Raw genomic sequence first — 27,989 nt, 5'->3', positions numbered from 1 at the left:
TTCTCATAACAATGAGCAATGTCACTGTCTCTTAACCAACTCAAGTTTTCTTAGAACCTTCAACAGCAGGGATGCCTTTAAAGGTGCCCTAGAATGTAAAATTGATTTAACCATGGCATAGTTGAATAACAAGAGTTCATTCAGTACATGGACATCACATACAGTGAGTCTCAAACACCATTATGTCCTCCTTCATATTTAAATCTTGTTTGTGAAAAACACCACAGAAAAACAGACGATTCTCGACATAACGCCAACTGTGATGCAATCGCTGGGGATCGTTAATATGTACGCCCTCAACATTTGTATACGGCAGCGCATGCGTCATGTGAGGATGGCGAAAAATGGCAGATCATTGAAACAGATGTTAAGTTCCAGGCTGTGCAGGGGACGTGAGGACTTTTCATGCCCTTCCCAATGAACAAAACTGTCAACAGGCATGTTTATCTATAACCGGATACCACAACAATTTAATTAAAAGTTGTTCGTTTTCTCGGCCCATTTCAAAACGGACAGTTTTTTTAACCTGGATTATTGCATGCTTCACTCAGCATCTGATAATGGAGAAGCAGCAATTCAAACTACTGTATATCCTCACGAGCAGTAAGTATTGATTTTATCCACTTATTGACTGTCTAAACAATTTTTGATTAAACTGGAAATTTCTTAGTGAGACAACATTAACGATAATATCCCCTGTGTTGTCTAGATCAAACGCAAGTTGCTAGTACAGTAACAGTAGGAAAATCCAAGTTGTATACATCAGTATGAAAAATGTCAAAGGTTAATATTTTGTCCTGCCAGTGTTTTCATACAAATCTTAAAAATACAACCGTAGATACATATGGCAATCCCTTTGGTCGGATAGAATTATAATTTAGCCTATAGGGATTTTTCATCAACAACACATAACTCAATAGCTAACTATGTTAGTTTAGTTGCTTAAAGATCGCTCACTCGATCCTTCTAGCTAACGCCATCTCCACCACTTTAGTTGAAACGGTAGTAATTTGAAAAGGCATCGTCAATAAAAATAAATAAATAAAAAAAACCTGTAGGCTACTGTTCTGTACAAACAACTTTACCCAGTTCGTTGTTTAGAGTTTGTGATTCAAAGTGAAGAAGCTATCATTGTAAAATCAAACGGTGACACATCACAGTGATTAAAATGTTTTTTTTTTAAATGCTAAAAACACAGTTGGGACTGCTGACGATATGAGTTAACGTGTAAAGTTAATATTATAGTTCACATGTAGGCTGAAGTTATAGTACTGACATTACGTTTTGCAGGTCGTATTGAAAATAAAGACTAAACTTACCACTCAAAAGCGTCCATTTCCAATCTCAAAACAATTGGTTGTTCCTCAAAATCTTTATCTTCGTCAGAAACAGGATCAAACATAGGGTTTGATGCATAAGCTCTCTACAGTATATGGTAGATGTGTTTCTGTCACTGAAATAAGTCGCACAGTGAAACTCAAAGCCAATTAAAGCCGAACTCCACATTAATATTCATGACCCTTCCAAATAAGGTAAAAACAGACCATTAAATCTTAGGGACACTTTCTGGGGTTGTAAATTAACCTGTAAAACCCTAGATGTAGATATCACATACTCTATATGTAGATATCAGGCAACAATTTAAAATATTGTTTCAACTCATTCTAGGGCACCTTTAAAATGGATAAGGTAGTAATGTGACAATCAAAGTATGATATTAAAGGTGTCATGAACTGGCTTTTTTATTTTGCTATACTGTTGTTTGGGGTCAACTTACAACGCTTGCATGGTTTTTACATTCAAACCATATTTTATATATTTTTTTACCCTGGGTTTGAGGCTCTCTCATGCATGCTCTGTTTTTATGGGTGTGATTACCGAAGACTTGGAAGTAAACGCTCATGGCTAGGATTGGATAAGATTTGCATACTTAATAAGCTTCGGCTTCCTCGTCAGTACATGTGGGAAATTGTTTTGAAAATGTGTGGGGAAACAGCAACTGAAATGAATCACCCACAGGGCTCGCAAAACATCTTTATCAAACAAACAGAATGATTTATCTCTTATCCACCTGGAATTGATTGGAATGTATTTTTTTTATTACTTGGTCCACCCAATCAGTGGATATAAGCTTGAACACGCACACACATGCACACATTATTTACATTAGTGTGTTGCTTCATTCATTAATGTAATCTCATCCTATCTGCAAACCCAGTCTCTTGTTAGAAACAAAGCCTAGGTAAACATCCCCATAGTCATTAAAAATAAAGCTCATCCATGCATTCATAATATTGGAATCTGAATATTAATGTGGCATGTTTATTGTTAAAAAGTTGTATCCGGTTTAGCTCTGTGTAGCCCTATGTCAGTGGTACGAGTCGGTGGGCTGGGCTACAGAATCAGGCATTGTTCATCTTCTGTAGAGGCGGTGTTTCACTACATGATGACGTCAAGGGTTGGCATATTCTACAATCGATCGTTTGCTGGCCTTTGTGTTAATAAAAGCTTTTCTTTGACTAACAAGTACGTTTTCAGCTCTGAAACTAATAGGATATTCTTATATTACCATGACCTTTTATATATCAAAAGCTCAAGGGAAAGTTGATTTCTCAATACATGACCCATTTAAAGGGAAGGGGGGAGCTGAAACAGAAACAGTTTCAGCTCATGTTAATCTTGAGTACCTTCATATCTCAAGACCTTCACTTAACTGCCCTTAATTGGTCCTTAGTGGACACTTTTGTCCACGGGGGTCTGAGGTGTGACCTCAAAAAATGTTTTTAAATAATTGTTATATCAATATCTTCAATAATATAAAAACTATCCATTGATGCAGTTTTTTTTTTTTTTTTTTTTTTTGAATTTATTTACCACTAAAAGTACCATTTTTATGTAAAACATATCTATTTTATATATTTATTTTTATATATTTATTAGTAACTTAATTTTAGTGAAACAAACAATTCCAGTATGTTCAGAGAGCCAAACCCTAAAAATGTGATGACATCTGGTGACCTATGTTGGTATAAAATTAATAATTTTCAGTAGCCACTAGATGGCAATAATAGTACCCAATGGCTGCAATATGCATAGCTGCATGAAGGCTGAACTCTATAAACCAATGTTTTAACGAATTTAACCTCTTAAATTTTACATTTTATCACAAGTTAAAATTGTAAATTAAAAAAAAAATAATAATTTTTTTGTTGTTTTAGACTATAAAAATATGCCAAAACATGCTTAGAAAAATCTAACCATGCAATAAGAAAATGACAAAGTAGGAGATCGTGTGTGTGTGTGTGTGTGTGTGTGTGTGCATGCATGTGTGAGTGTTTGCCACATTCAGAATGTTGTACAGACTCACACCTTCATTTCTGTGTATGTATGATCATCATTGTGTTGGATATTTTTTTTTTTTTTTTTGGACAAATAAAAATGAAAAAGCTCTGAAATCTATTAAATTCCCATTAATTCCTATGGGTGGACATTTTTGTCCACGAAGGCCCAATTAAGGAGTTTTTTTTTTTCAACCACTTAACATTGTAAAATCAAGTCAATGTATTTTTTTTTTTATGTTCAGGTGACAAACTTAGAAAAAGTAGCCAAGTCTTGTACCACTCAGATTAAGGGAAGTATTTTTAAAAATAAATAAAAAAATGCTTTTGGACAGTTTTGTCCCTAAGATCCGTAGAGTGTTAAAGGATTTATAAAAGATAAGCTGTACCGACTCTTTTCGAAAAATGCAGAGCTACAGGACGCATTAGGTCTAATCTATGTGACGAATCTCGGGACAATATCAGGAAATCGAATGCTAATAACTTCAATGTAAACATTCGTGTTGTTTACATTGTACGCTCTTACTGCCAAAAGACATTTGATGCATTTTCACTGACCGCCTGCAACGATCTGCAAATCCAATGGGCCTTGCTAATAAAACATTTGTCACTGAAAATGACAGAAACACACTTAAAAAATCAAACTGCAGCCATTGTTCCATTAATGCAGGGAAGCTGATCTAGGTTGTATTTCCCTCACAACCAAGAACACACTCCTTTGGTTAAAAAATACTTCTCGACTTGTTACCCGAACAGTGTTGGGAGCAAAGTATGTGAGCGGAGTGGAGTGGGAGCAGAGCGATGAGTGGAGCGGCAAGATTTTGAATGGAGTGAGGAGAGGATTTTTTAAAAGTCGGAGTGTTGTGGTTTTCACTCGCTCCGAGAGCGCTGCACTACCACTCCATCACGAGTGCAATTCATGCCAACGGGCCGGCACATAATTACTACATTTTTAGCGAGAGCTAGAGCTTAGATCGGCTCAAAAAAATCAAGCCCGACCCTACCTGAGCCCGTGCACCCGAGAGACCGGCCCTGCCTGACACATTAACTGTAATAATGAGCCCAAGCCCGATTTAAACCCGACCATTTTTTAATATGTGGGCGTTCTGACAAGAACGAGCCTGTAATGACTAACCAAACGCGTCAAAATCGCATCCACCACGTCTAGTTTGACGCGCGGACATTTTGAATCCATTCGTGCGTCCGCAGCATATTGGAACTCTAAATTGGAAAATCTAAACAAATAAAAAATACAACAACGGAAAAAAAAAATGCATGTTGTCTTACTTTAGGCTACACCTCTTCCCACGATATATGCACACATCAACGAAATAAAGCAAAAGATTCAAGCTGCATCTTATCATCAGCTCACGTAACATATATAGGAAACATGCTTGCAAACATTTTTTTTTTTTATTATTATTTATTTATTTATTTATTTATTTTTACAATTTGTTAGGAGTCAAATTTACATATGTGGTATAAACAACCAGATACTTCTGGTCTAAAAATAGCTCTAAAAATGATGTTCATTGTGTTTGACTGTTCAGTACTCAGGGCCGGTGTTTGCTAGTTGGTTGCCTAGGGCGATAATTGTGTTGGGGGCACGAGCGCGCTCTAGTGCCGCCCTTAGGCTTACTTCCCGTTAAGCATAGAATCGGAACAAGCGAAATACAAAATAATGTTTATTAAACATGATCATTCTAGGGCGCCCCCTCAGCCACACGTTTAATTACTTATCAACCTGATTATTAGATTGAATTGATGGTGATTATTAATTATTGGTTCAGGCATTAGGTCAGGCAAGTGCTCATTTATTGCGCATTCATCAAAAATGAGGCGTCTAAACCCGCGGATGCACAGGGACGGAAAAAGAGAAAGGAAGAAGATAAAAAGAAAGCCCAGTAAAATGTAGTTCTTCTTATCTCAGCCAATAAGTTGTCAAACTAGATAAATTTACTTAGTTTTATCAATATTATCAACTACAGTAATTCTGGACGTTTCATTGCTGTCACTTAGCTATCACTAGCTAGTTTTCTACTTATTACAAACATAACTTCACTGACAATAATCTACAATAAGCTATGGATGTAATTTAAATATCAAAAGTCTAGTAGGTTATAAATGTGGATAATTACATATCATATGCATGCTAGTTATGAAAAGTACAAATGCTCTCTAGTCTCTTAACATTCATTATAAATGCATACATTATGTTTACTTCTAGCAGGTGCATACACACACAGTAACCATTATGGTGATAGTAGGCTAGTGGTATTCGTTCTTCTGTATAGTTCCCTTTCAGGAATATATATATATATATATATATATATATATATATATATATATATATATATATATATATATATATATATATATATATATATATATATATATATATATATATATATATATATATATATATATATATATATATATATATATAAATGTGTGTGTGTGTGTTTTTTTTTTATTTTTTGGAGGGTATTGTTAATCCAGTTTATGGGTCATATATGGGTGCAAAACTCTATCGTGCCTAGGGCAACCAAAGAGCTAGAGCTGGCCCTGTCAGTACTGTTCATATTTTCATTTAAAAAGCATACATAAAAGTAATGTAATCGTTATGACGAATGATGGGTATGCTCTGTCCTGCTCTGTTTAGTGTGTGTGTCGGTGCTTTTCTGGGAAAAGTGTACATACAAAGACTTTCCCCCCTTTATGACTTCACACAGGACCATACTCGACCATACTGTATATTTTAATCACTGCTTGGATTTAAATATACAGAATGTAACTTTTCTGTTTAAAATTAAAGCAGCACTAGGTAACTTTTCAACCTTCATAATATATTTTTTAAGACTCTTGTGATGATAAATCGACTTACAATAGGTTGAATGACACGTCTGCCATAGCCTGATGGGGTCTGTATCGTTTTTAATCGTACTTTTAAACTTCGGGTTTCGGGTAGTAACCCGAGAAAAAGAAAAGAACTACAAAATTCGACTGCTTTACGGCATATACGTCACTTCCACCAACACACACACTTCCTTACATTCGGACGTGCGAGCCCAACTTTGTTCATCGGATAATATAGTCATGTCCGAAGCAGCAGAGACAAATAAGAAAGAAAAGGTTTTGTTGGAGGAAAGCAATAAGAGGAAATGAAAAAATGATGGGATTAAAAGCAGGACGAGAATCAGCATGTGACCAGCGTTTGCTCGTCGGCGTGAGCTGAAGGAGGCGCGCCCGACCGATGCTGTCATGCTTGTTACGGTGAGCTACCACTCAAACATTGAACTGAAGTATCATATAGATACTGTAAAACGGTAACCAATAGACTACTATAATGACGCTGGCTTGTAAACGTGAGTATCGTGATTATTTGGCGTTTGAAAAAAACAAAACCCATGAAATTATATTCATATGACATGCTGAAACATATGCCACTGACTGTAACGTTACCTGGGATGAAGACATTTCACACACGACGCCAGAAGAACTCCTCTTGCAGTTTTCAGGGGAACTGTTATTGCTGCACCGACCCGCGGGACGCTTTTATTAAGTTATTTGGCCCGCACCGCACCACTGTATATATTTTTACAACACGCCGCGCACCTGCGACCATTAAATAGACATACGGGGTCCGCGGGTTATGAGACGACCCGCGCATCACTAGTTCAGGGCTATCAGGGTTGTCATGTCAACAAATGCACGCGCGATGGCATCCCCTGTTGTAGGATTACAGAGCTTACGACAGTAGTTGAGGACATTATTTTTTCCAAACTGTAGGGGGACCCCGAGAGCAAAAGTAGCCAAGTGGGGCTTTAACTGCATTTAAATAGTGAGCAGTGGAAGCAACTTGAAGCACAACAACTGAACCTCAAAATAAAAAGAGTTTGCAAGCAAAAAGGCAAAGTGAAACAATAACACTTTAATAAAATAGAAATTATTATATAATGATACACTCTAAACTTATTATTTAAGGGATAAACACATTGAAGGTTAGCATGCTGTCAATTCAAGTGGTCAAATGGTTTCCTCACAAAAGTCAGTGTACTGATTTCAGTGTATTGAAGCCACTCCTCTATTGACACCTAAATAAAAAAGTGTCCTTGTCTCCAATAGGGATCCAGTCAACCACCAGACGAAAATCAGTGCACCTCAGTACACCGCATTCTGGTTGGCATGAGTTTATTTTTAAACCATGTGATGGCATGTAAGAATGATGGCTTTTGTCTTTAGAGATTAAATAGAGTTTAAGAATGTTTGTGTAACCCCCTCTGTTCGGACCAGGACTCGAACCCGGGTCTGCCGGCATGAGAGTCAGACACTCTAACAAGGAGGCTAAAGGCTGCAACCCCTAGCGTCAGTCGCTAGAGCGTCTCTTGAGGTTAGAGGAGTGAGGTTTACTCACACAGCAACTACTACTAGCTGGCCTCTGTTACATTTGAACAACTGGCATATGTATGACCACTATAGAAGAGATGTTTAAAAATACAGCTTTAAACCTGAAAAAAAAAAAAAAAAAAAAAAAAAAAAAAAAAAAAAAAAAAAATATATATATATATATATATATATATATATATATATATATATATATATATATATATATATATATATATATATATATATATATATATATATATATATATATATATATATATATATATATATATATATATATATATATATATATATATATATATATAAAAGAAGCATATTTTATGAGACTTGAAGACTTTGATTTTAGGATTTTAAGTTAGAAAAAAATAGCACATATAGAAACCGTAAAGGAGAGATAAATAAAAGAGTGCAACATGTCCAGTGTCTCATGTAGACCGCAATAGTAGAACAGACTAGCATTACTATCATCTTTATCTCTGGTGGAACCTTATTTTTGTCCATGTGGGGAGAAAACAGCAGTTGTTCAGTCAGGAAATGGAGAATTTTACAATCCATCTGAGATCCTCTGGTGGCCTGTGCCAGCAGAACCTGAGTCAGAGACAAGGCAGCCATTAAAAGCACCACAACAGCAGTCTTCTCATTAGCACCACACTGAGCTGAGGTAGCAGCCAGCTGCATACACAAATTACCAACAGGGTGAGAAGTGAGGGGAAAAAATGGTGTGGCAATACAATGACATCAGCTGCTGAGGCCATATTATTATTCAGGTCTGTACAGTGTACAGCTCAGATAGCATCAGCAAAAGGAGATTATTTTAGTGACCTCAACAAAATATTTCTGCCTATTGCCCATCTAGTATCTGGCTCTGGTATTCTGCACACAAACCTGTCACAGATTGCCTGACATGCACCGCAAAAAAAAAAAAAAAAGAGGACACTTTTTGCTTTCCTGATACGATATTTTCTACCAGCATTTGCAAACAGTATTGCAAACTTGTGTAATTGGAACTACAGCTCTCAACCTGTGGTTAGAAGCATGGTTTCTTGTTAGTATGACATGTGGACACGAGTGAAGTACAAAGCTTTCTTTCCAAACAAATAATAGGTTATCAACCAAATGTTACATTGTGAAAATATAGGCATTTGAATGTGTGTTGAATGGGAGAGGTACGTGAACCCAAAACCCGTTGGCTTTGTGTTCTGCTTTGCAATCTGGTCACCCGATTTCCCACACATTTAAAGGGTTACTTCAGTTATTTAGCATTAAGCTTTGTTTTTAAACTGGGTCATTAATGTAGTAGAAATGTGAAATTATTTTAAAATTTGGTGCCTTCTAGACTGAAAAAAGACTAGACATGTCTCATGGGGATGAAAGGCAACCACTCCTAGAATGCACTTGATTCGCTGCCCAACGAGGCCACTCCCAAGGCCACCTCTACTGGTTATATCACACCACGGCATCGGAACCGCCCCCAACATCATTGATTTTCATAGTAATACAATCATTTCTTTCAGTTAGAGAATAAACACTACAATTAAAAAACGGAACGTCTCTTTTCAATAGCATGTGAGCGAGCTGAACAAAAGTCACTGGACAAATGCAGCAGGAGAGATTTCATTCATCAGGAGAGCACAGGGTTGAGGTAAGCACAGCAGTCATTTACAGCGTGTGTTCAGTCTGGTGCGTTTTTAGATCATGCCTATGGAAGCTAAACTTTCACAGGAATTCATTGAAAAGTTGAAACACTCACTTTGCTCTGCACCGCAACGTAATGAATGCCCGAGGCCGAGCCATGTGCATTTACATTCTGTGAGTGAGATCCCTACACCTTGTTGGGGGTTAAAAACATACAGAACTAGCTCCCTCTACTGGCTGCATAGACTCTGGCCAAAGAAATCCTCAGATGATGCAAAATGACGTCATCGGAGGAAGGTTTTATTTTTTTATTTTATTTTTCAGAAATAAAGTACACAATTATCTCCTCTCAGGGGGATATGAGGGGGGAAAGTACCATCATTTGAATATACTACCGGGTTTCTACTGATACAAACTTGCTAAAAATCACTAAAATGCTAAATCACTGAAGTAACCCATTAACAATATGTGACCTGTCACGGAAACTGTAAGATATCAGAGGCTGTATCGATGGTAACATTTGATGGGGATAAAGACAGAGAAATGGGGAAAATCCATAACTTTGACTATAAATGCTACACACGGAGAAAAGAGAACTATCTGCATGGGAGACAGTCCTGTTGCCAGAAGCTTTCTCCAGACATTATGTACAACATACGGCTGGATTCTTTCGCTGCGGAAAAAGAGAGGCAGGACATGCGAATTATTGGACATTTAGAGTCAAACAGACAAACTTCGGAGATGTTTTATTTGAGGCAACGAGATCTGCAAGAATACTTTTCTGTTTCTTATGGGGTGAGTTTACATAAACATCAAAGTTTGTCATTTTATGTTCATTCTAAGAACACGTACATACACGTTATCTCATGTCTAGTCCATGTTTATACCTACCTATTGTTATTAACTGTCGTTTTAAATGTAATCGTTAGCATTATATCACTTGCCAAAAAAAAAAAAAAAAAAAAACATTACTATAATGGGCTTTTAGATGGTAATGTTAGCATCTGCTATCCTTTATAATTAATAGTATGTGGTCCAAGTTTTCCCATTGCATCTGTCGTTGCTATGCAACCATGGAGCTGTACAGGGGGAGCTTTACCGTGGGTATGGCTTATCTAAATGGGATGTAAATGAGCCTTATTGTCCCTCCCAGCAGGTGAATACTGCAAAATATATAGAGTTCTACCTTTTAAACTTTTATTAAATGCATACCTTCAAATAGCCACAACTTCTCCAAATATTATCAGATATCCATGTGTTCCATGAGGTATTCCACTGGAATAAACCTGGGTAATTACACCTTTAATTTTTAATTTACATAATAATCTTTGAATCTGTATAATATAATTCATATGTATTTGAATTGAAAAAATAATACTAATTAAAAAAAAAATTTAAATATAATTTTTTGGGAGAAAGTAAATAAATAAAAAAGCCCATTAAAAAAAAAGAAAAAAAATATAATGAGTTATTTACAGTGTACACACCAGACTTCATGCAGGGCTTTTTAAACATATTTTAATTGTCTCTCTAGATAAAAGTTTAAGTTTGTAATGGTTTATCTTCACTGTTATTTATTAAAATAACTTTTTTTTAACACAATCCTTGTTTCAAAATCAAAATACTTGCTTCGCCCCTGAAACAACTTCCCTTTTTGACAGACATCACCACTATCATTTTTTCTTCCCACTGTAATATAGAGATATTTTTTCTTGAATATTCAAATTTTGATTGAATATTCTATTTTCACATTATGAGAATAAAATGGCTAACAGATGTTTCAAACTGACTTTAAAAGTGACAAGAAAACATCTTTCCAGTGTAAGTATAAAAAAATATAACCAATCTTAAAATAAAAATTTAAAATTTAAAATAAAAACCTTCATAAAGAAATGCCTTACAAAATATGCAAACACACAGCACTATTATATGGCCATGTGGCATTTGGGTATGGAATTACACGGGTGAGAACACAAACAATCACACTCTCATTGTCGCGTGGAACCTGGGACTCTTTAGAAATAGCATAAGCATAAAGGTTTTGGAGAAAACATTAGTGTTATCTGAGCTGAATGAGATGGTTCCACTGAAGCGTGGAGATTTTATTTTCCATTTACTTCCCCACAGTGCGTCAACAATGACCTGAAAATTTATGAAAAACATTTTAGCACACAACGATGACTAGCAATGGCCTCTAGAGGGGAAGACACATCATGATGAGCTGCGGTGCAGGAAATTGAGAAGAAAGACTGCTTATTTATCAACAGGATATGGCTCTTTATCAACACCGAAACTGAGAAAACAATACAAACCAGACAGAAGGTTGGACAGATGGGAACACAGATATAAAACTTGTCTAAGATACTGAAATGGTCTGTGCTACTCAAAATAAAGCCATCATTTACAAGCCATCTCTATAGCCACACCTGTTTGTCTGGAAAATGTCCACACAAAGACTCTAGCCCCTAATTTTTTCCCCACACACTAAGCCCTGGCTGAATTTTTATTGCAAATACATACAGTAGACTATTTCTGTGTAGGTCAGCATTCTCAAGGAAGCATTTCTTGCTTCAGAGTTCAAATTCATCATAGCTGATGAGTCACCTCTGCCAGGACAAGACACTAAAGGAGCAACTAAAATATTTGGAAAAATACTGGAAGCGACAACATGAAGGGTGGGGGGAAATATTATATACACTATTCAGGCATAACTTTATGTTCACTGGTGGGTAAAGTGGATAACACTGATCAGCGATCAGAAATTACATTGACGTGTCTAATATTGAGTTGGTTCCCCTTTTGCTGCCAAAACAACCCTGTCCCAGCAAAGCACGGACTCCACTAGACCCCTTAAGGTGTGCTGTGGTATCTGGCAAAAAGATGTTAGCAGCAGATCATTCTGATCCTGTAGGGAATAATGTTTCCATGAAAGGGTGTACAGGGTCTGCAACAATGCTTAGTTAGGTGGTACGTGGCAAAGTTTTGCCAGCAGAACATTGCCCAAATCCTTGCCATCTTCTCATATTGAATCCTGGTGCCATGTGTTCCCCAGGTAAGCGACACACACAAACCCAGTAGGGATGTGCGCTATACTGGTACTGGAAAAATACCGGTATATATTTTATTTAAAACGGTCCAATATCATGATTTTGCACATTTTGGTATATGCTGCTTTTCCGAAGTTCGGCGCTGGATGGCAGCACGCTACTCAAACTGACCCGAAACAACCGGCAAATGTGACAACAACAGAGACGAACAAAATGGATAAAGCAATAAATCAGTTGAATCTCACTCAAGATGCCCAAAACTAATTAATAAAGAGAGGAGTAGAAGTGAAATTTGTGATTACTTTGCTTATAAAACTGATGAAGGACCATCAAGCCTACCCAAGAAGCATCTGTCAGTATTCTGACTTTAAGACTTCTTAAGAGATCGACAGGTCAGTGAATTATTCAAACCATCTAATTTAGACATTTATTTTCTTTTTACACTGATCAACGCACATACATAGCCTAACATAAGATCGAATATCACAAAATCTCCAGCTTTTGTTTCAACCAATGACATTTAGATCTCATAATATTTGCATGCGTACTATTGCATTTGTGTTAGACACAACCGACTGTGTTTATGTGAATACTTACTAAAGACGGACATTTTTACATAATTTTGTGTATTTGACTGTTTAAGGAAACTTAATTTGTAATGTGCGAGCTCCAAGTTACAGGCTTGTCTGTGTTGTTGTTATGAGCTCATATCTCCTGTAAATGTTATTATGAAATGCTATAAAATCGATTACATGTTCAAATGATTTCCGTTATCCATCCCGAGACGAACGTGAAATGTTGAATCGGATTATGCAGATTTCTTTAGTGTAGGTGCGATGTCTTTTGAAACCAGAAGCAATTATTTCTCACAAGAAAGTTTTCAAATGACTAATTTGATGTGATAAGCTTTGCTGATTAATTTACTAATAAACATTTGTGGTAATTTCCCACTTTCTAAACTCAAAACTTGCATAATTGTACTCATTCGCGTGCAATATACCCGCACTAATATCAGACCGTGTGGTATCGATTTAATATAGGTACTTCGTAATACCGTACCGAAGCCAAAATTGTGGTATCGAGCCATCCCTAATACCCAGCCATCCACGTGATGTAAAAGAAAACGTAATTCATCAGACCAGTTCACCTTCTTCCATTGCTCCATGGTCCAGTTTTGGTGGCCAGAGGAGAACTGGCACCCCGACTGAGCCTGGTTTCTCCCAAGGTTTATTTTTCTCCAATATGCCAACAGATGGAGTTTTGGTTCCTTGCCACTGTTACATTTGGCTTGGCTAGCTCAGTTGGGGACACTACATTTTCAACTAAATACCCGCATACATGTAATTACCAAACTACATTAATTATATCAACTAAATTACTGATCTGCCCAGATTGTTGCTTTATGATAATTGGAATGAGCTAGATGACATCACCATTTTTTCCAGAGCGGCTGTACAGCTGAATCATATTTCGTTGCATTATTTCCTCCCTCTTTCATTCTGTTAATAGTGGGGAGGGGGAGATGTGAGGGAGGATGTTTCAGCCGGGACTTTTTACTGCGTCGAGTCGAAGTACTCTCAGAAGTGCTATTCCGCCATACATTATAGTTCTCCTTTTTAATCCGCTTAGAAAAGCATCACTTTTATTTTGTGTCACCATACTTGATTGTTCAACTATTCGTGTAACTGTATTTAAATAGGGAGGTGTGGAGGTGTTTGCTCGCTTCTAACTTGATCGCTGTTTGGTACCATAGTGAATGAACTGGGTTTAGTGGGCTAAGCTAAATGCTGTCAGATCGTCACCGCGAGTCAGAGAGATTAAGTGCACGCACTGAGATGAAAGAGGTATGTATCAACTCGTCTTAGTAAAGGGAATAACATAGTTTAATATGAAAAAGCGGTGAAGTATCCCTTTAACCTCTTGAGCAATTTGAGCTACTGTAGCTCATATGTATAATCAGACCACACATGCATCAATTAGCCTTGGCCGGCCATGACCCTGTCACTGGTTCACCGTACTGCTCCTTCCTTTGACCACTTTTAACAGATATTTGACCACTACAGATCAGAACAAAATGTTCACTTGCTGCCTAATATATCCCACCCAATAACCTTTGGATATGAAGAGATAATCAGTGTTATTCGCTTCACCTGTCAGTAGCCATAATGCCTTATAGCCTGTTATATATAATATTTTCCATGTTCTCCTTGATGACAATATGCATAAATGCAGCATAAAAAAACACAGTACTCTAAACAGAAATGCAAACTCGCGATTGCGAGAAAAGTCAGATTTGTGATATAAAATGTGTCAGTTCCTTTTTTGACTTTTTTTTTTTATTCAGTGATGGAAATAAGCTTCAATAGATGTCTAATACCAAAGTCAGCAATCAGAAATCTCAAAATGGACCTTTCTAACCAAATTATACTGTATGTGTGCCATCCTCATCAATCCACCGGACAAACACAAATTATTATTATTAAAAAAAAAGAACCAAAAAAGACAGACCTGAGAGAAGAAGTGTGGTAATAACATTGTCATTAAATTATTTATTTTGCTTTTGTTTTAAATAATACAGTATTGTTAAATGTATTAAACAAATAACAGATATTTGGAATATTTTAAACGTATTCAGGTCTTTTTCAGGTCAACTGTGTACAATATAGGGCTGGAGAAAATGCTATTAATTAATTAATATTTGCAATAAATACAGCATACATTTTTTTTTATTCCTGAAGTAGCTGTGCTAATGTCTTTGACCCACATTCTTTGGATAAAATTACAATATATGATCACACTATCTGTGCAATGCTCACCCGCTCTGCAAAGCGAGAGAGAGGTAAACTGAGGATGGTCCGCATGTACCAAGCAGTGCTCCCCTGTGCGACCGATGTGTAGAACACAACGCATTGCAAACTCTGTCTGGCTGTTTGTGATCCTGTCATTAAAATGCTTGAGACACACGGGTGTAAGTGCAGAAATGATGTGATGAATGAATGTGATACTGACATACTAACTTTAAGACTGATGCTTGCATTAAAATATTGATAGCACTTGTTTTACATATTAATTATATTACTTATTTATCAAGAAATATTGTATAAAATAAACCTTAAAGTAGAAAAAGAATACTTCCAGTGATTCTCACAAATTATTTACCTATTAATGTTATTACATATTTCTCATAAAAATGAATGTGCAGAATAAAATTTTAAGCTAATAGTTCTCATTCAAAAAAAGGTTTGAAAGAGTATTACAGACACAGAAACCAAACACACTACATTACATTGAAGGCAAAACTAAATGTGACATTTCTTATCGGTTTATGTGAAAAAAAATAATAATAATTAAAAGTTATAATACATTTAATGCTTTGTAATTGTTAGTAAATGATGCATATATAATATAAACAACCATATATATATATATATATATATATATATGTTGTTACATGGTTGTTCATTTGCATGATCTTTACAACTCAATTCACAATTATGCAAGTCAGGTAACAGTGAAAACGTCCAAAAAATCTGTGATGAATGCAACTGGCACAGCACAAATATCCAAGTTGCTAGGTTGTGATGGATGTAGCTGATGACCACAACCTGGCATACTTACCACCACTGTGATTTAGGCATCTAACTCAATTCTTCAAAATTCAGAAAGTGCTCTTGACTAAAGCTGGCTAAACTGAATTGCATGTGGTCTATAATGATGAACCCTTTTACACTGAACTCTTTAGATAATTAACCTTGTTTCTTAATCCAAAATAATTTAAAGTAAAATATCTTAAAATCACAATGTGATGGACTGACCATTCAGTCGCTGGGATAAGCTCCAACATCCCCAAACCCTTCTGAGGAAAAGCAATTTGGAGAATGGGTGGTGGAAAATTAAAATAGGTGAGGCTTAATTTCAATGAGAGGTAAATCATAATTCGAAATTCCATATTTTAAAAGCCACTAGAAAGTTGAACACACATTCATTGGATAGATATGAACATAAATTAGACATCTCAGACAGATGGTGCTTCTATTCTGCTAGAGAGAAGAAAATATGTCACATTGTGGAGTTCCCACCCGCTGGCTCATTGTGCCAAAGACCCCCCACTTTCATATCATCTAATTCTAGACTTTGACCAACTGCTTCATTTCATTCTTGGAGGTAAAAGCGCATAATGATTCCTCGATTTAAGCACTGCTATTGTCATAGTGTTGCCTGTAGCTTGGAGAATGGCAAATGTACTATGAATAGTAAGAACTGTCTGATAACTGTGTATGGATTACATTCAAAATGTCCTTGAAGGTCAGTATGAATTCTAACTGAGCATTTATGAACTCTGTAGCCTTCATGTGTAATGCATTATAAAAGTTATTCATAATGTATGTTATAAATGCAAATGTTATAGATATAAAATCTTTTCACAACTAATTATAGCCAAAGTTAAAATGATTTTAATATTTGAAGATTCCTTGTTACATCTGAAATTGGTTGTTTGTCATGTGTTTTAATGCATTAAAGTTTCTAACGGTGTTTTATATATGTATATATATATATATATATATATATATATATATATATATATATATATATATATATATATATATATATATATATATATATATATATATATTATAATGTATTATGTGGTTACAATGACGAGATTATATATATATATGCTAATCTGCTATCTGCTAATACATTATTGTGTTGGTCCACTAATAGACATTGAAAACTACATGTCTTAACTTATTCTATGCCTAACCCGACCAGTCTACTAATACTCCATGAGCACTCTATAATATACTAAAGGGACCATCAAAATAAAGTGAAACCCAAAATTTATTTCTAGCTTTTTTTCGGAAGTGTCTCGGATTTGGACCCCCGCTTTTACTATAAACTGTGATTGTATTTTGATTTGATCTGATTTGACCTGTGTACAAAGTGTAAATGTCAGAGTGAACATACTTTCCAGTCGCTGCCCAAACACACGTTTCAGCCAAGACCCATATCACAACACGGATCTCTCCAGCTCTCTAGCCTCCAGTAGGATTTGTTTGCTATCTGGACCATAAAAACCCTGGGAGAATAATTATCAGTCCAACCAACTGTAAACAGTCCTGCTTACAACATACTCAAGAGCCAATGCAACACACAGCGATATGGCTCACATAACAGATCTACTGGAGAGCTGCCACACTGTGATACAGTACCTCCTTCAGGGTTTCTATCACTTGCTCAGATGAGTTTAAGTATCTTTGGTGCACTGACTTGAAGACTTAATTACCAAAGTGACATTTCCAACCATATCAGCCAATGCCATTTGGATGCCTGAAATGCATTGGTCTAAAGGGACAATGTAATTTAACTTTTTTTCAGCCCAGCTGAATGTGTTAGTAAAGCTTTTAGTACAACAAATGGTGCCTTCCAAACCTCAGTGCGCAACAATGGGATGGGGAAATTAAACATCATAAAATAAAATAAACAAAAACTAATACTCAGGGGTCCATTTTATGAAACTTATTTAGAGTAAATAAAACAGCGACTGGTAACACTTCAGTTTAGGGTCCAATTCTCACTACAAACTATTAGCTTATGAGCATGCACATTACTAGGATATTGTCCATATATTAGCAAAACAAATGAACGCCTTATTCAGCATGACCATATTCTACTAACTTAAACTAAAATATTCTACTAACATATTCTACCCAATACACTTAAAACTACCTTACTGACCATTTTTATGCAGCAGTTAGGAGTTTATTGAGGCAAAAGCCATAGCTAATAGTAAGTTAATAGTGAGAATTGGACTCTAATCTAAAGTGTGAAAATAAAATAATACAAAATGTTTTATTATCAAATGCAACAAATGTGAAAAAGCCAGATCAATCCTATTTTAAATCAAGAAAAGAATCACTCTGGTGATGTCGTAACTGTTGCTTGCTAACAGTATAGAATAAGTCATAAGCTTCACCGATTTAGTATACAAAATCACTACTAAACTCTTGTATTATTCTATTGTACCTTTACTTTTGTAAGATCGATGACAAATGGGAGTGTAAGAGGCATGGTTATTGAAACAGAACTAAGTTTAATCATCTCCCTCATCCTCTTACCTTTATCCTTTCCATGTCAATTATCAGCTGATCTTGCAAATGGAAATGCACTGTGTGTACCGGGAAACAAAAATCTGAGCCTTTCACAGATCTCCAAGAGCATCTGCACGCTCTACTGAACTTGGAGAATAAGCAGCAAGCTTGTCAGTTGCAAAGGCCTTTTCTCAGTGCTCCTCACAAATGACCTCAACAGCAGGTAATTATGATTCTCCAGTGGAGAACTAATGTTCTGATCAACCTGATCCATTTCAGCTCTGTTATCGCTGCATTTCCATAGACGCAACTTCTAATTCCTATTATTATTCTTATCAAAGTTCTTCAAGGACAGGAAGGATTATGCCCACCCAGCTGACTTATGATTAAACCATTATGTGTTTGTAGCTGTGGGTTTGCAAGTTTGTCTAAAAATACATGGGACATTTTTAGTTTTGTATAAAGATATTAATTCTAGATCCAAAAAGATATCCAGGCAGAATTTAGAAAACACATTATAAACACTGGTGAGCATTAAGATCCCATAATTATTTTACGATATACTGCATAATACTAAAACAGAAGTTCCCTTTCAGTCGGTCACGTTCGACGTACGTCAGAACTGAACCGACGAATGGGATCTTACTTTAGAGACCAATCCTACTTCGAGCATCTAACAACGAGCCAATGAAATTTGGCATGCGATCACGCATTCCACGCTCCGCCCCGCAGCGCGGGTATAAATAGGAAGTGGAATGGTAGATCAGCGCTTTCTACTTCGGAGCCGAGCAGTGCTTACTGTTTCCTACGAAGAGTGTCTGACTACGAGTCAAAGAGTGTTGAGTGAGAGAGTCTGCCAGTGCGGGTGATACGGCGCATCAGTGAGAGACCGTCTGATCAGTGATCAAGCGATCTAAAGGAACTGTTGGTTCGCTGAGCGTTTCCCATACAAACTGTTGGTTCGCTGGGCGTTACACACACACAAATACACATCACTGAGAGCTCACACAGGCTTGCAGAACGAACTGTGTGGAGCCGCGGTCATCTCCCTGAGTGCTTCAGCACACTAAAAGAGCAGCTTTCCATTCACAAAAGAGCAACACGGTTTGACCCTGCGTCTTTTTCAAGATGTCATTCAAACCGTGTATTCCTGGTATGCAACTGTTTCCTGTCCTCTTTGACGGCCACGAGCGCATGTGAGATTGCGATCGTGGGTGATTCATGTTCTGGTAAAAGAACATGGTCACGTCGGCGCGTTGTTCGTCTCCCCCTTCTCAAGGGCTCGAGTTTTCAGCGCGCCGTGTGCCGTCGAGCGGCCGGCTGACAGCGGTGGTTGTCACAACAACCGGCGCGCGTCAGTCGGCGCTCTAGATGCGCGGCCGAGACTATGAAACCTCAGATGGGGTCGAGTCCCTTCGCCTATCCCCCGATCTAGTTCATTTCTAGTGTTACTGGAAAGGGGCTACTTTGGCTGATAAGCGCTGGTGGCCTGAGGATTACAGTGGGGATTCCCCGCCGGGTAAATCCCCTCGGGCCCCCACTTCTCTATCGCATCAAAAGCATGCTGAGACTCTGTTCGTGGGTGGTACGGATTCTCTCATGAGAACACGACCACGTCAGGGCATTGTTCGCCTTAACTTCTTCATAGAGGCTTGAGCGCTCAGTGCGCTGTGTGCCGTTCTGACGGCCACGTTCACTGTCTCGCATGCCTGCTGGTAGTTGAAGGTGGAATCGCTGATCCTAAAGAGAAAAGGGCTTAGCGTTTCATTTTTGGCTCTGGCAGAGGACAGATGTCAGTTGCTGCATCGGAGAGAGGGAAATATGGAGGGTCAAAAGGGCCAAAAATGAAAAAAAAAAAAAAAAAAGTATCATTGTTTTCCCTCTCTCACTGCCCTCTGCCCTGCACGCACGAGGGTAGTCCCAGCCCAGGGGTTGTGCAGGAACTGCGTGCGGTGTTGGACCTCGCCCTATGGGTGACGTAAATCACTGCACGCTCCCTGGGTCAGGCGATGTCCACACTAGTGGTCCAGGAATAGGGGGCTAACCTGGCAGATATGCGCAAGAAAAGCCTGTCTGTCGGGCGAGGTCTGCCTCCTCGGCGGCACCATCGAGAACTTTGCCCAGCAGTTCTTGGTGGCCAAGAGCAGACGGAGGCGTTGCACCAGGGTGCCGACGACCAGCTGCTCGGTCGTCGGTCGCAGCGCCTCTGCCGGCTCGTCGCCGAGGGCATCCCCTCCTGCGTCCGCCTCCACCCTGCTAGAGCCGAGCAGCAGCCTCCACTGGAGGACCAGGGTGCCGGACGCGAGGGACGCCCAACCCGTCCAGGGCCCGCTAACCGGCAGGCAAGCGCAAGGGGACGCGGCCCTGAGACGGGCCGGCTAGGGAGAACAGGAGCTGCTCGGGGGAGACGATGTTCGCATCCCTCCCCCACCCCCCCCCCGGAGGAGGGCCGGGGGGCCCTGACTGGTTTCGGTTCTGCCACTGGCTCTCCGGAGACCAGCGGTACCCACATTTTAAGAGCAGTTTCCTCTCTCTCTGGCCCCAAGAGGGTCAGGTTGGCAGTGTGCGACGCCCACGGGCCTTGTCACTCCTTTCCTACCCTCCCGTCGCCAGGGGGCAGTTGTGTGGGCCTCGAGGACGCCCCCGGGCCTTCTCACCCACACACTTCCTCTCTCGTGAGCACTCAGTCAACACTCCGGGCCGCCCACGGGCCTCCCGGGTCGGGGCTGAGTGCTTCACTTCCCTGCCTCCGGGCAGTGGGCAGCAGAGTGGGCTCCGAGGACGCCTCCGGGCCTTCTCACCCATTCTCTGTCCAAACCAGGAGTGCTCAGGCAACACTTCGGGCCGCCTCCGGGCCTCCTGAGTCGGGCCAGAGTACTCCGCTTCGCTGCCCCACCCCGGGCACGTCTGTGGTGCGGTTGGTCCCGCTTGCACGGTCTCTGGGGGCCTGGCTAGGTCTCCCCGGGCCGTCTCGCTGGCTCATCCGTACCATCAGACTCGGCTACGCGATTCAGTTCACGCGCCGGCCGCCCAAGTACAGGGGCATCCTCTTCACCTCCGTGCGAAGCAGCGATGCTCAGGTCTTGAGGTCAGAGATCGAGGTCCTACTGGCGAAGGACGCGATCGAGCCGGTTCCTCCAGCCGATATGAAGACGGGGTTCTACAGCCCCTACTTCATTGTGCCCAAGAAGGGGGTGGGTTACGACCAATCCTGGACCTGCGAGTTCTGAATCGGGCCCTGCACAAGCTCCCGTTCAGGATGTTGACGCAGAAACGCATTTTCCAATGCATCCGTCCCCAGGATTGGTTTGCAGCGATCGACCTGAAGGATGCGTACTTCCGTGTGTCTTTCTCCCTCAACACAGACCGTTCCTACGTTTGGCGTTCGAGGGGAAAGCATATCAGTACAAGGTCCTGCCCTTCGGGCTGTCCCTGTCGCCCCGCGTCTTTACGAAGGTCGCGGAGGCAGCCATTGTTCCGCTCTGAGAACGCGGCGTTCGGATTCTCAACTACCTCGACGATTGGCTGATCCTAGCCCAGTCGAAGGACCAGTTGTGCGAACACAGGGACTTGGTGCTCAGTCACCTCAGCCAGTTGGGCCTTCGGGTCAACCGAGAGAAGAGCAAACTCTGTCCTACACAGAGGATCTCGTATCTCGGTATGGAGCTGGACTCGGTCAACCGGACTGCGCGCCTCTCTGAGGAGCAAGTCCAGTCGGTGTTGAACTGCTTGAATATGTTCAAGAGCAGGACAGCGGTCCCACTGAAATTCTTTCAGAGGCTCCTGGGGCATATGGCATCTGCAGCCGCGGTCACGCCGCTCGGATTGCTTCATATGAGACCGCTTCAACACTGGCTCAATGGCCGAGTCCCGAGGTGGGCGTGGCAGAGCGGTCAGTACCGGGTCCCAGTGACTCCTTACTACCGCCAAACCTTCAGCCCGTGGTCCAACACTTCGTTTCTCCGGGCCGGGGTGCCCCTAGAACAAGTGTCCAGGCATGCTGTGCTATTCACAGATGCCTCCGCCACCGGCTGGGGGGCCACGTACAACGGGCATGCAGTTGCTGGTCTGTGGACGGGGCCGCAATTGCATTGGCATATCAATTGCCTCGAGTTCTGGCAGTACACTTGGCACTCCGCCGCCTCAAGGGGCCGCTGCGTGGCAAGCATGTACTGGTCCGTACGGACAGCACCACAGTCGTTGCGTACATCAACCGTCAGGGTGGTCTACGCTCCCGTCGTTTGCTCCAACTCGCCCGCCACCTCCTCCTGTGGAGTCAGAAGCAGCTGAGGTCGCTTCGGGCCATTCATGTCCCTGGTGTGCTGAACCAGACAGCCGACGAGCTCTCTCGTCAGCCGACACCTCCGGGAGAGTGGCGACTCCACCCCCAGGTGGTCCAGCTGATATGGGACCAGTTCGGAGCCGCACAGGTCGACCTGGTTGCCTCTCCGGACTCGACCCATTGCCAGTGGTACTATTCCCTAACCGGGGGTACCCTCGGCACAGATGCACTGGCGCACAGCTGGCCCCGGGACCTACGCAAGTATGCGTTTCCCCCAGTGAGCCTTCTTGCACAGACTCTGTGCAAGGTCAGGGAGGACGAGGAGCAGGTCTTGTTAGTTGCGCCGTTTTGGCCCAACCGGACCTGGTTCCCAGAACTCACACTCCTCGCGACAGCCCCTCCTTGGCCGATTCCCCTGAGGAAGGACCTTCTTTCTCAGGGACGGGGCACGCTATGGCACCCGCGTCCAGACCTCTGGAATCTTCATGTCTGGTCCCTGGACGGGACGCGGAGGTTCTAGATGGACTACCACAAGCTGTCGTAGATACCATCGTAGATACTGTCGTAGATACGCTTCCCCTCTACGAGGCGCTTCTATGCTCTGAAGTGGAACCTGTTCGTTGAGTGGTGCGCTTCCCGCCGGGAAGACCCCCGAAGGTGTTCGATCAGTGTCGTGCTTTCCTTCCTGCAAGATGGGTGGGAGAGAAGGCTGTCTCCCTCCACCCTCAAGGTATGTGCTGCAGCAATAGCAGCGTACCATGATGTAGTAGACGGTAAGTCCGTGGGGAAGCACGACCTAATCGTCAGGTTCCTCAGAGGTGCGAGGAGACTAAATCCTCCTCGTCCATCCTCGATACCCTCTTGGGACTTAGCTCTAGTGCTCCGAGCACTTCAGAGCCCTCCCTTCGAGCCTTTGGCGTCTTGTGAGTTGAAAATCTTGTCAATGAAGACAGTGCTCCTGACGGCATTGGCCTCGATCAAGAGGGTAGGGGACCTGCATGCACTTTCGGTCAACGAATCGTGCCTAGAGTTCGGGCCGGGTAACTCTCACGTTGTCCTGAGACCCCGGCCCGGATATGTGCCCAAGGTTCCTACCACTCCCTTCCGGGATCAGGTGGTGAACCTGCAAGCGCTGCCTTCGGAGGAGGCAGACCCAGCCCTGGCTTTGCTGTGTCCGGTCCGCGCTCTTCGCGCTTACGTTGACCGGACCCAAAGCCTTCGGACCTCAGAGCAACTCTTCGTCTGTTACGGAGGCCAGCAGAAGGGAAAGGCTGTCTCCAAGCAGAGGTTAGCCCACTGGATAGTGGATGCTATAGTCTTGGCCTACCAGTCCCAAGACGTGCCTTGCCCGTTCGGTGTAAGAGCTCACTCCACTCGGAGTGTTGCTTCTTCCTGGGCGCTGGCTCAAGGCGCCTCGCTGACAGACATATGTAGAGCTGCGGGCTGGGCGACACCTAACACGTTTGCTAGATTCTATAGCTTACGTGTAGAGCCGGTATCTTCCCGCATCCTCGCCCCCAGGGGCCAGGAGCGCTAAGTGCCCGTTCTAAGTGTCGGCTTGCAAAACGCCACTCCCGCCCTCTGGGCCGGATACGTGCGTCTATTGTCTCCAGTTGTGTTCCCCGGGAAACCGGCTAACCCTGTCGAGCTCCTCCGTCACCCCTCCGGTGTCAGACGTTGCGGACCGTCTAACGCCAGGCCTGCACCCGTATGCTTGTGAAACGTGGCTGTAGGCTGGGTTCCATATGTAGCGGTTCCCTCACGGCAACCCCATATGTGTATTCTTCCACGGTTCCAGCTACCCTTCGGGCTAGCCCCGTGTCTTTCCCTCGACAGAGCCCGCTCTGTCGTCTCTGGGCGTGTTCTTTCCCCCCTTCAATCAGGCTGGAACCACCCCAGAGACTGCCATATGTTGCACTACCCTGCCAGGTTAGTCCTTATGTGTATTCTGCCACCTCTCCTTCCCCGAAGGACGTGGCCCCGCAGCGTACCCTCTCTCTCAAGTCGAGGTAGGCACGCTTTCCCAGCGTTATCCAATAGTCATTCTGAGTGGGTCTTGCAGAAACAGCAGTGACTGTACTCCCTGCTTGGAGCCCTGACTTCCGTACCATACTAGACGGTGCAGTGCGCTCAAGCAGGACGCTGGAAGGGCCAGCATCCTGGCGTTTTCCATAAGGGATCCCATTCGTCGGTTCAGTTCTGACGTACGTCGAACGTGACCGACTGAAAGGGAACGTCTCGGTTACGTATGTAACCCTCGTTCCCTGAAGGAGGGAACGGAGACGTACGTCCCGTCGCCAGATGCTGTGCTTCCGCTGGGAGTCCGGTCACCTTTCGGCTCCTCAGCAGAAAAAGCGCTGATCTACCATTCCACTTCCTATTTATACCCGCGCTGCGGGGCGGAGCGTGGAATGCGTGATCGCATGCCAAATTTCATTGGCTCGTTGTTAGATGCTCGAAGTAGGATTGGTCTCTAAAGTAAGATCCCATTCGTCGGTTCAGTTCTGACGTACGTCTCCGTTCCCTCCTTCAGGGAACGAGGGTTACATACGTAACCGAGACGATCTAGCTGTTTCATTCACAGAGTAACAGTTGAAAAATCATAAAAAAATAAATTAAAAAAGCATACACCTAAAAGGACTATAGCTTAGGATCATCATTTGTTTAATGTCATGACTGACTCTGGATAAGCATTTGGTGGCTAAATAAATTACCAGTTTGGATACACAATAACCCGGCATCCTTACCTTTTGACGAATCTCCTCCTCCATCTTGACCGGTGAGCCCAGTTCAGAGACCTGTTTGACGCCTTCACTGGCATAACCGCCATACTCCCACAATATATAGTTCTTCGAATGTGAAGCTCCAATGAGGGCTGACCAGTGATTGGCTCTTCCTGTTAAGGTACATAAGTTAAAATATCTTAAAATTATGAATTATAAAACTACTTAAACAATTACTTACTAAATAAACCAATTTCCATGTGTTCCTGATCATTAGTGAAATATACACATACATTTACTGTATGCGTTTGCCAGATGGTTTTATCCATTGTACATTGGGGATACACATGAGTATATTTACTGATGTGTTCCCTGGGAACCAAACCTTTGGAATAGTTTGTGCTAAATTGAACTAGAGAGACATGTGTAAGGGATGTACAGTCAACCCGTCATTATGACAAAATAAAACAGTCACAGTGATCATATAACATTTCAGGAGTAGATGACAGTGGGAGAAAAGCTGAAGGTCCAGAAATCTGTAGTGCAGGCAGAATGACGACTGACCAAGGCAAAGCTGGATGGACAATGGAGTCTGGTGGAGGCGTAACAACGATGTCCCCAGATGAAGACAAGAGGCGAGGAACCAAGGTGGAGCTGGCTGGTCAACGAGCTGAGGGGGAGTGATGGGCTCGGCAGCTGGAAGAACCCCTTTTTGGAGCAGAAGACCAGAAGACCCCAGGTAGATCCAGGCAGCAGATTGGAGTCAACTGAGGAGAAGCCAATGAAGTGAAGGGAGCCAACAGATGTGAGGCCAAAGGACTGGCTGTCTTTGGTAGAGGAGGTGGGAGAGGAAGGCTGGTGGGACAATAGGAGACGCAGGAGACTTGGAGCTGGACAGGACCAGCGGAGACACTTGAGACTTGGAGCTGGGTGGGACTAACAGAGACACAGGATACGTAAAGCCAGGCAGGACCAGCAGACGCAGGAGACCACCGGGATTATCATCTACCAAATCCTCATAACATCTCTGAAAGTCCATATGCAGCTCACCCTCAGTGGTGGGATTGTGGGCGGTACTCCATTCTGTCAAACTTCACAAGCACACCCACTGGGACAGATGATGTTGCAGGCTCAAACACCTGTTAAGACTCTTTGTTGGGCTCGGGCTCCTTGTCTGCAATGGGCTCTGTCATTGGGGTCTGGGTCAAGCTCTGGGTCCGAATTGGGGTGATGTCTTCCTCATGGAGCAGATGATAAACACCAATCAACTCCACAAATGCGAGAGAAAAAAAATCCCCTGAGGACCATAACCTGGCAGGGGTTAAGTCTCAAATTAAACGTTATGCAGATTAATTAAAGGATTATTTTACCCAAAAATGTAAATTATCCCATAATTTACTCAACCTCAAGCCATACTAGGATTATGACAGGAAATAACATGATTTTTTTTTATTATTTTTTTATTTTTTACTTGGATTCCTATATATAGGACTTTCTTATGACTTTTGATTCTTTGACTTTTCTTTCTTATGACTTTTGATTCTTTGACTTTTTCAGCCACACACAATCCAAGTAAAAAATAAAATAAAAGAAAAAAAATCATGTTATTTCTAAAATACCCTGTTATTTCTGAATGTGGAAGCGCAGAGGGTGGAGCAAAACAAAACAATGGTCATGAATTAGAAGTCTAAAACGATCATTTTTAAACATACACATAGCATGGCTTCACGGAGTGTATATATTACATAATTTTCCTTTTTGGGTAAACTAACCCTTTAATTAAATTAATTAACTGATTGCATATACCAGTATTTGATGAGAACACTGAAAAAAGTTTAGCATTTTACATAAATCTAGCCATTAAAAGAATAATCCTGCTTTTCTAATGGAGAGGAAGCATCCCTCCAATATGCAGAAGCAGTGTGAAGTTTTAGACATTTTTTGTGTGCTGTGTAGAACTACTCCATGATGGTTTCCAAAAATGTCATATAAATGGTTTCCACCTCCCACAAAATGGGATTCTCCCACAGGGGCCGGCCAAAAAACACTAGAATAGCTCTACCCAGGGCTTTTTTCAGTGTATGTCCTCAATTTGTCCCCTTAGCCAAGTCCTTCAATGGCAAGTTCCACCTTACCACAAAAAAGATTCTGCACTTAATAGAAATGTATTAGATTATGCTGCTACATTATGCTGAAGTTATGACAGACAGTCCTTCTCTGAACCACTGAAAAGAGTTTCACAAACGACACATCCTATCTGTAAAACAAGCTATGAAATTACTTCACGCATTTCTTCTAACTTTATAATGTCCTGCTCTGACAATATAGTCACCTTGTAGGAAAATCTCTACCCTGAGGTATTAAATTCTAGATCTCCCAATCTGGACCTTTAAAGCCCTCAATCTAATTTCTACTCACCAATTTAAGCTTTTCCACAGGCATGACAGACTGCTCACACTGGCTCTCTG

The 27,989-nt window shown here is 41.4% G+C and overlaps 1 protein-coding gene across 1 annotated transcript in view; it reads right to left on the bottom strand.

The window, feature by feature from the left end:
* The window catches only part of spon1a (spondin 1a), a 281,162-nt gene that overhangs the window by 188,501 nt on the left and 64,672 nt on the right, over positions 1-27,989 (bottom strand). The window contains exon 6 of the mRNA XM_067419702.1: positions 25,546-25,694. Within this exon, the coding sequence (XP_067275803.1) occupies positions 25,546-25,694 (149 nt within the window). The remainder of the gene's footprint in view (positions 1-25,545; positions 25,695-27,989) is intronic.

The sequence above is a fragment of the Pseudorasbora parva genome, chromosome 16 (assembly GCF_024679245.1).
Source record: "Pseudorasbora parva isolate DD20220531a chromosome 16, ASM2467924v1, whole genome shotgun sequence".
In the NCBI taxonomy this organism is placed as follows: domain Eukaryota; kingdom Metazoa; phylum Chordata; class Actinopteri; order Cypriniformes; family Gobionidae; genus Pseudorasbora; species Pseudorasbora parva.
The sequence above is the reverse complement of the archived record's forward strand: the minus strand, read 5'-3'. Positions and strand labels throughout refer to the sequence as shown.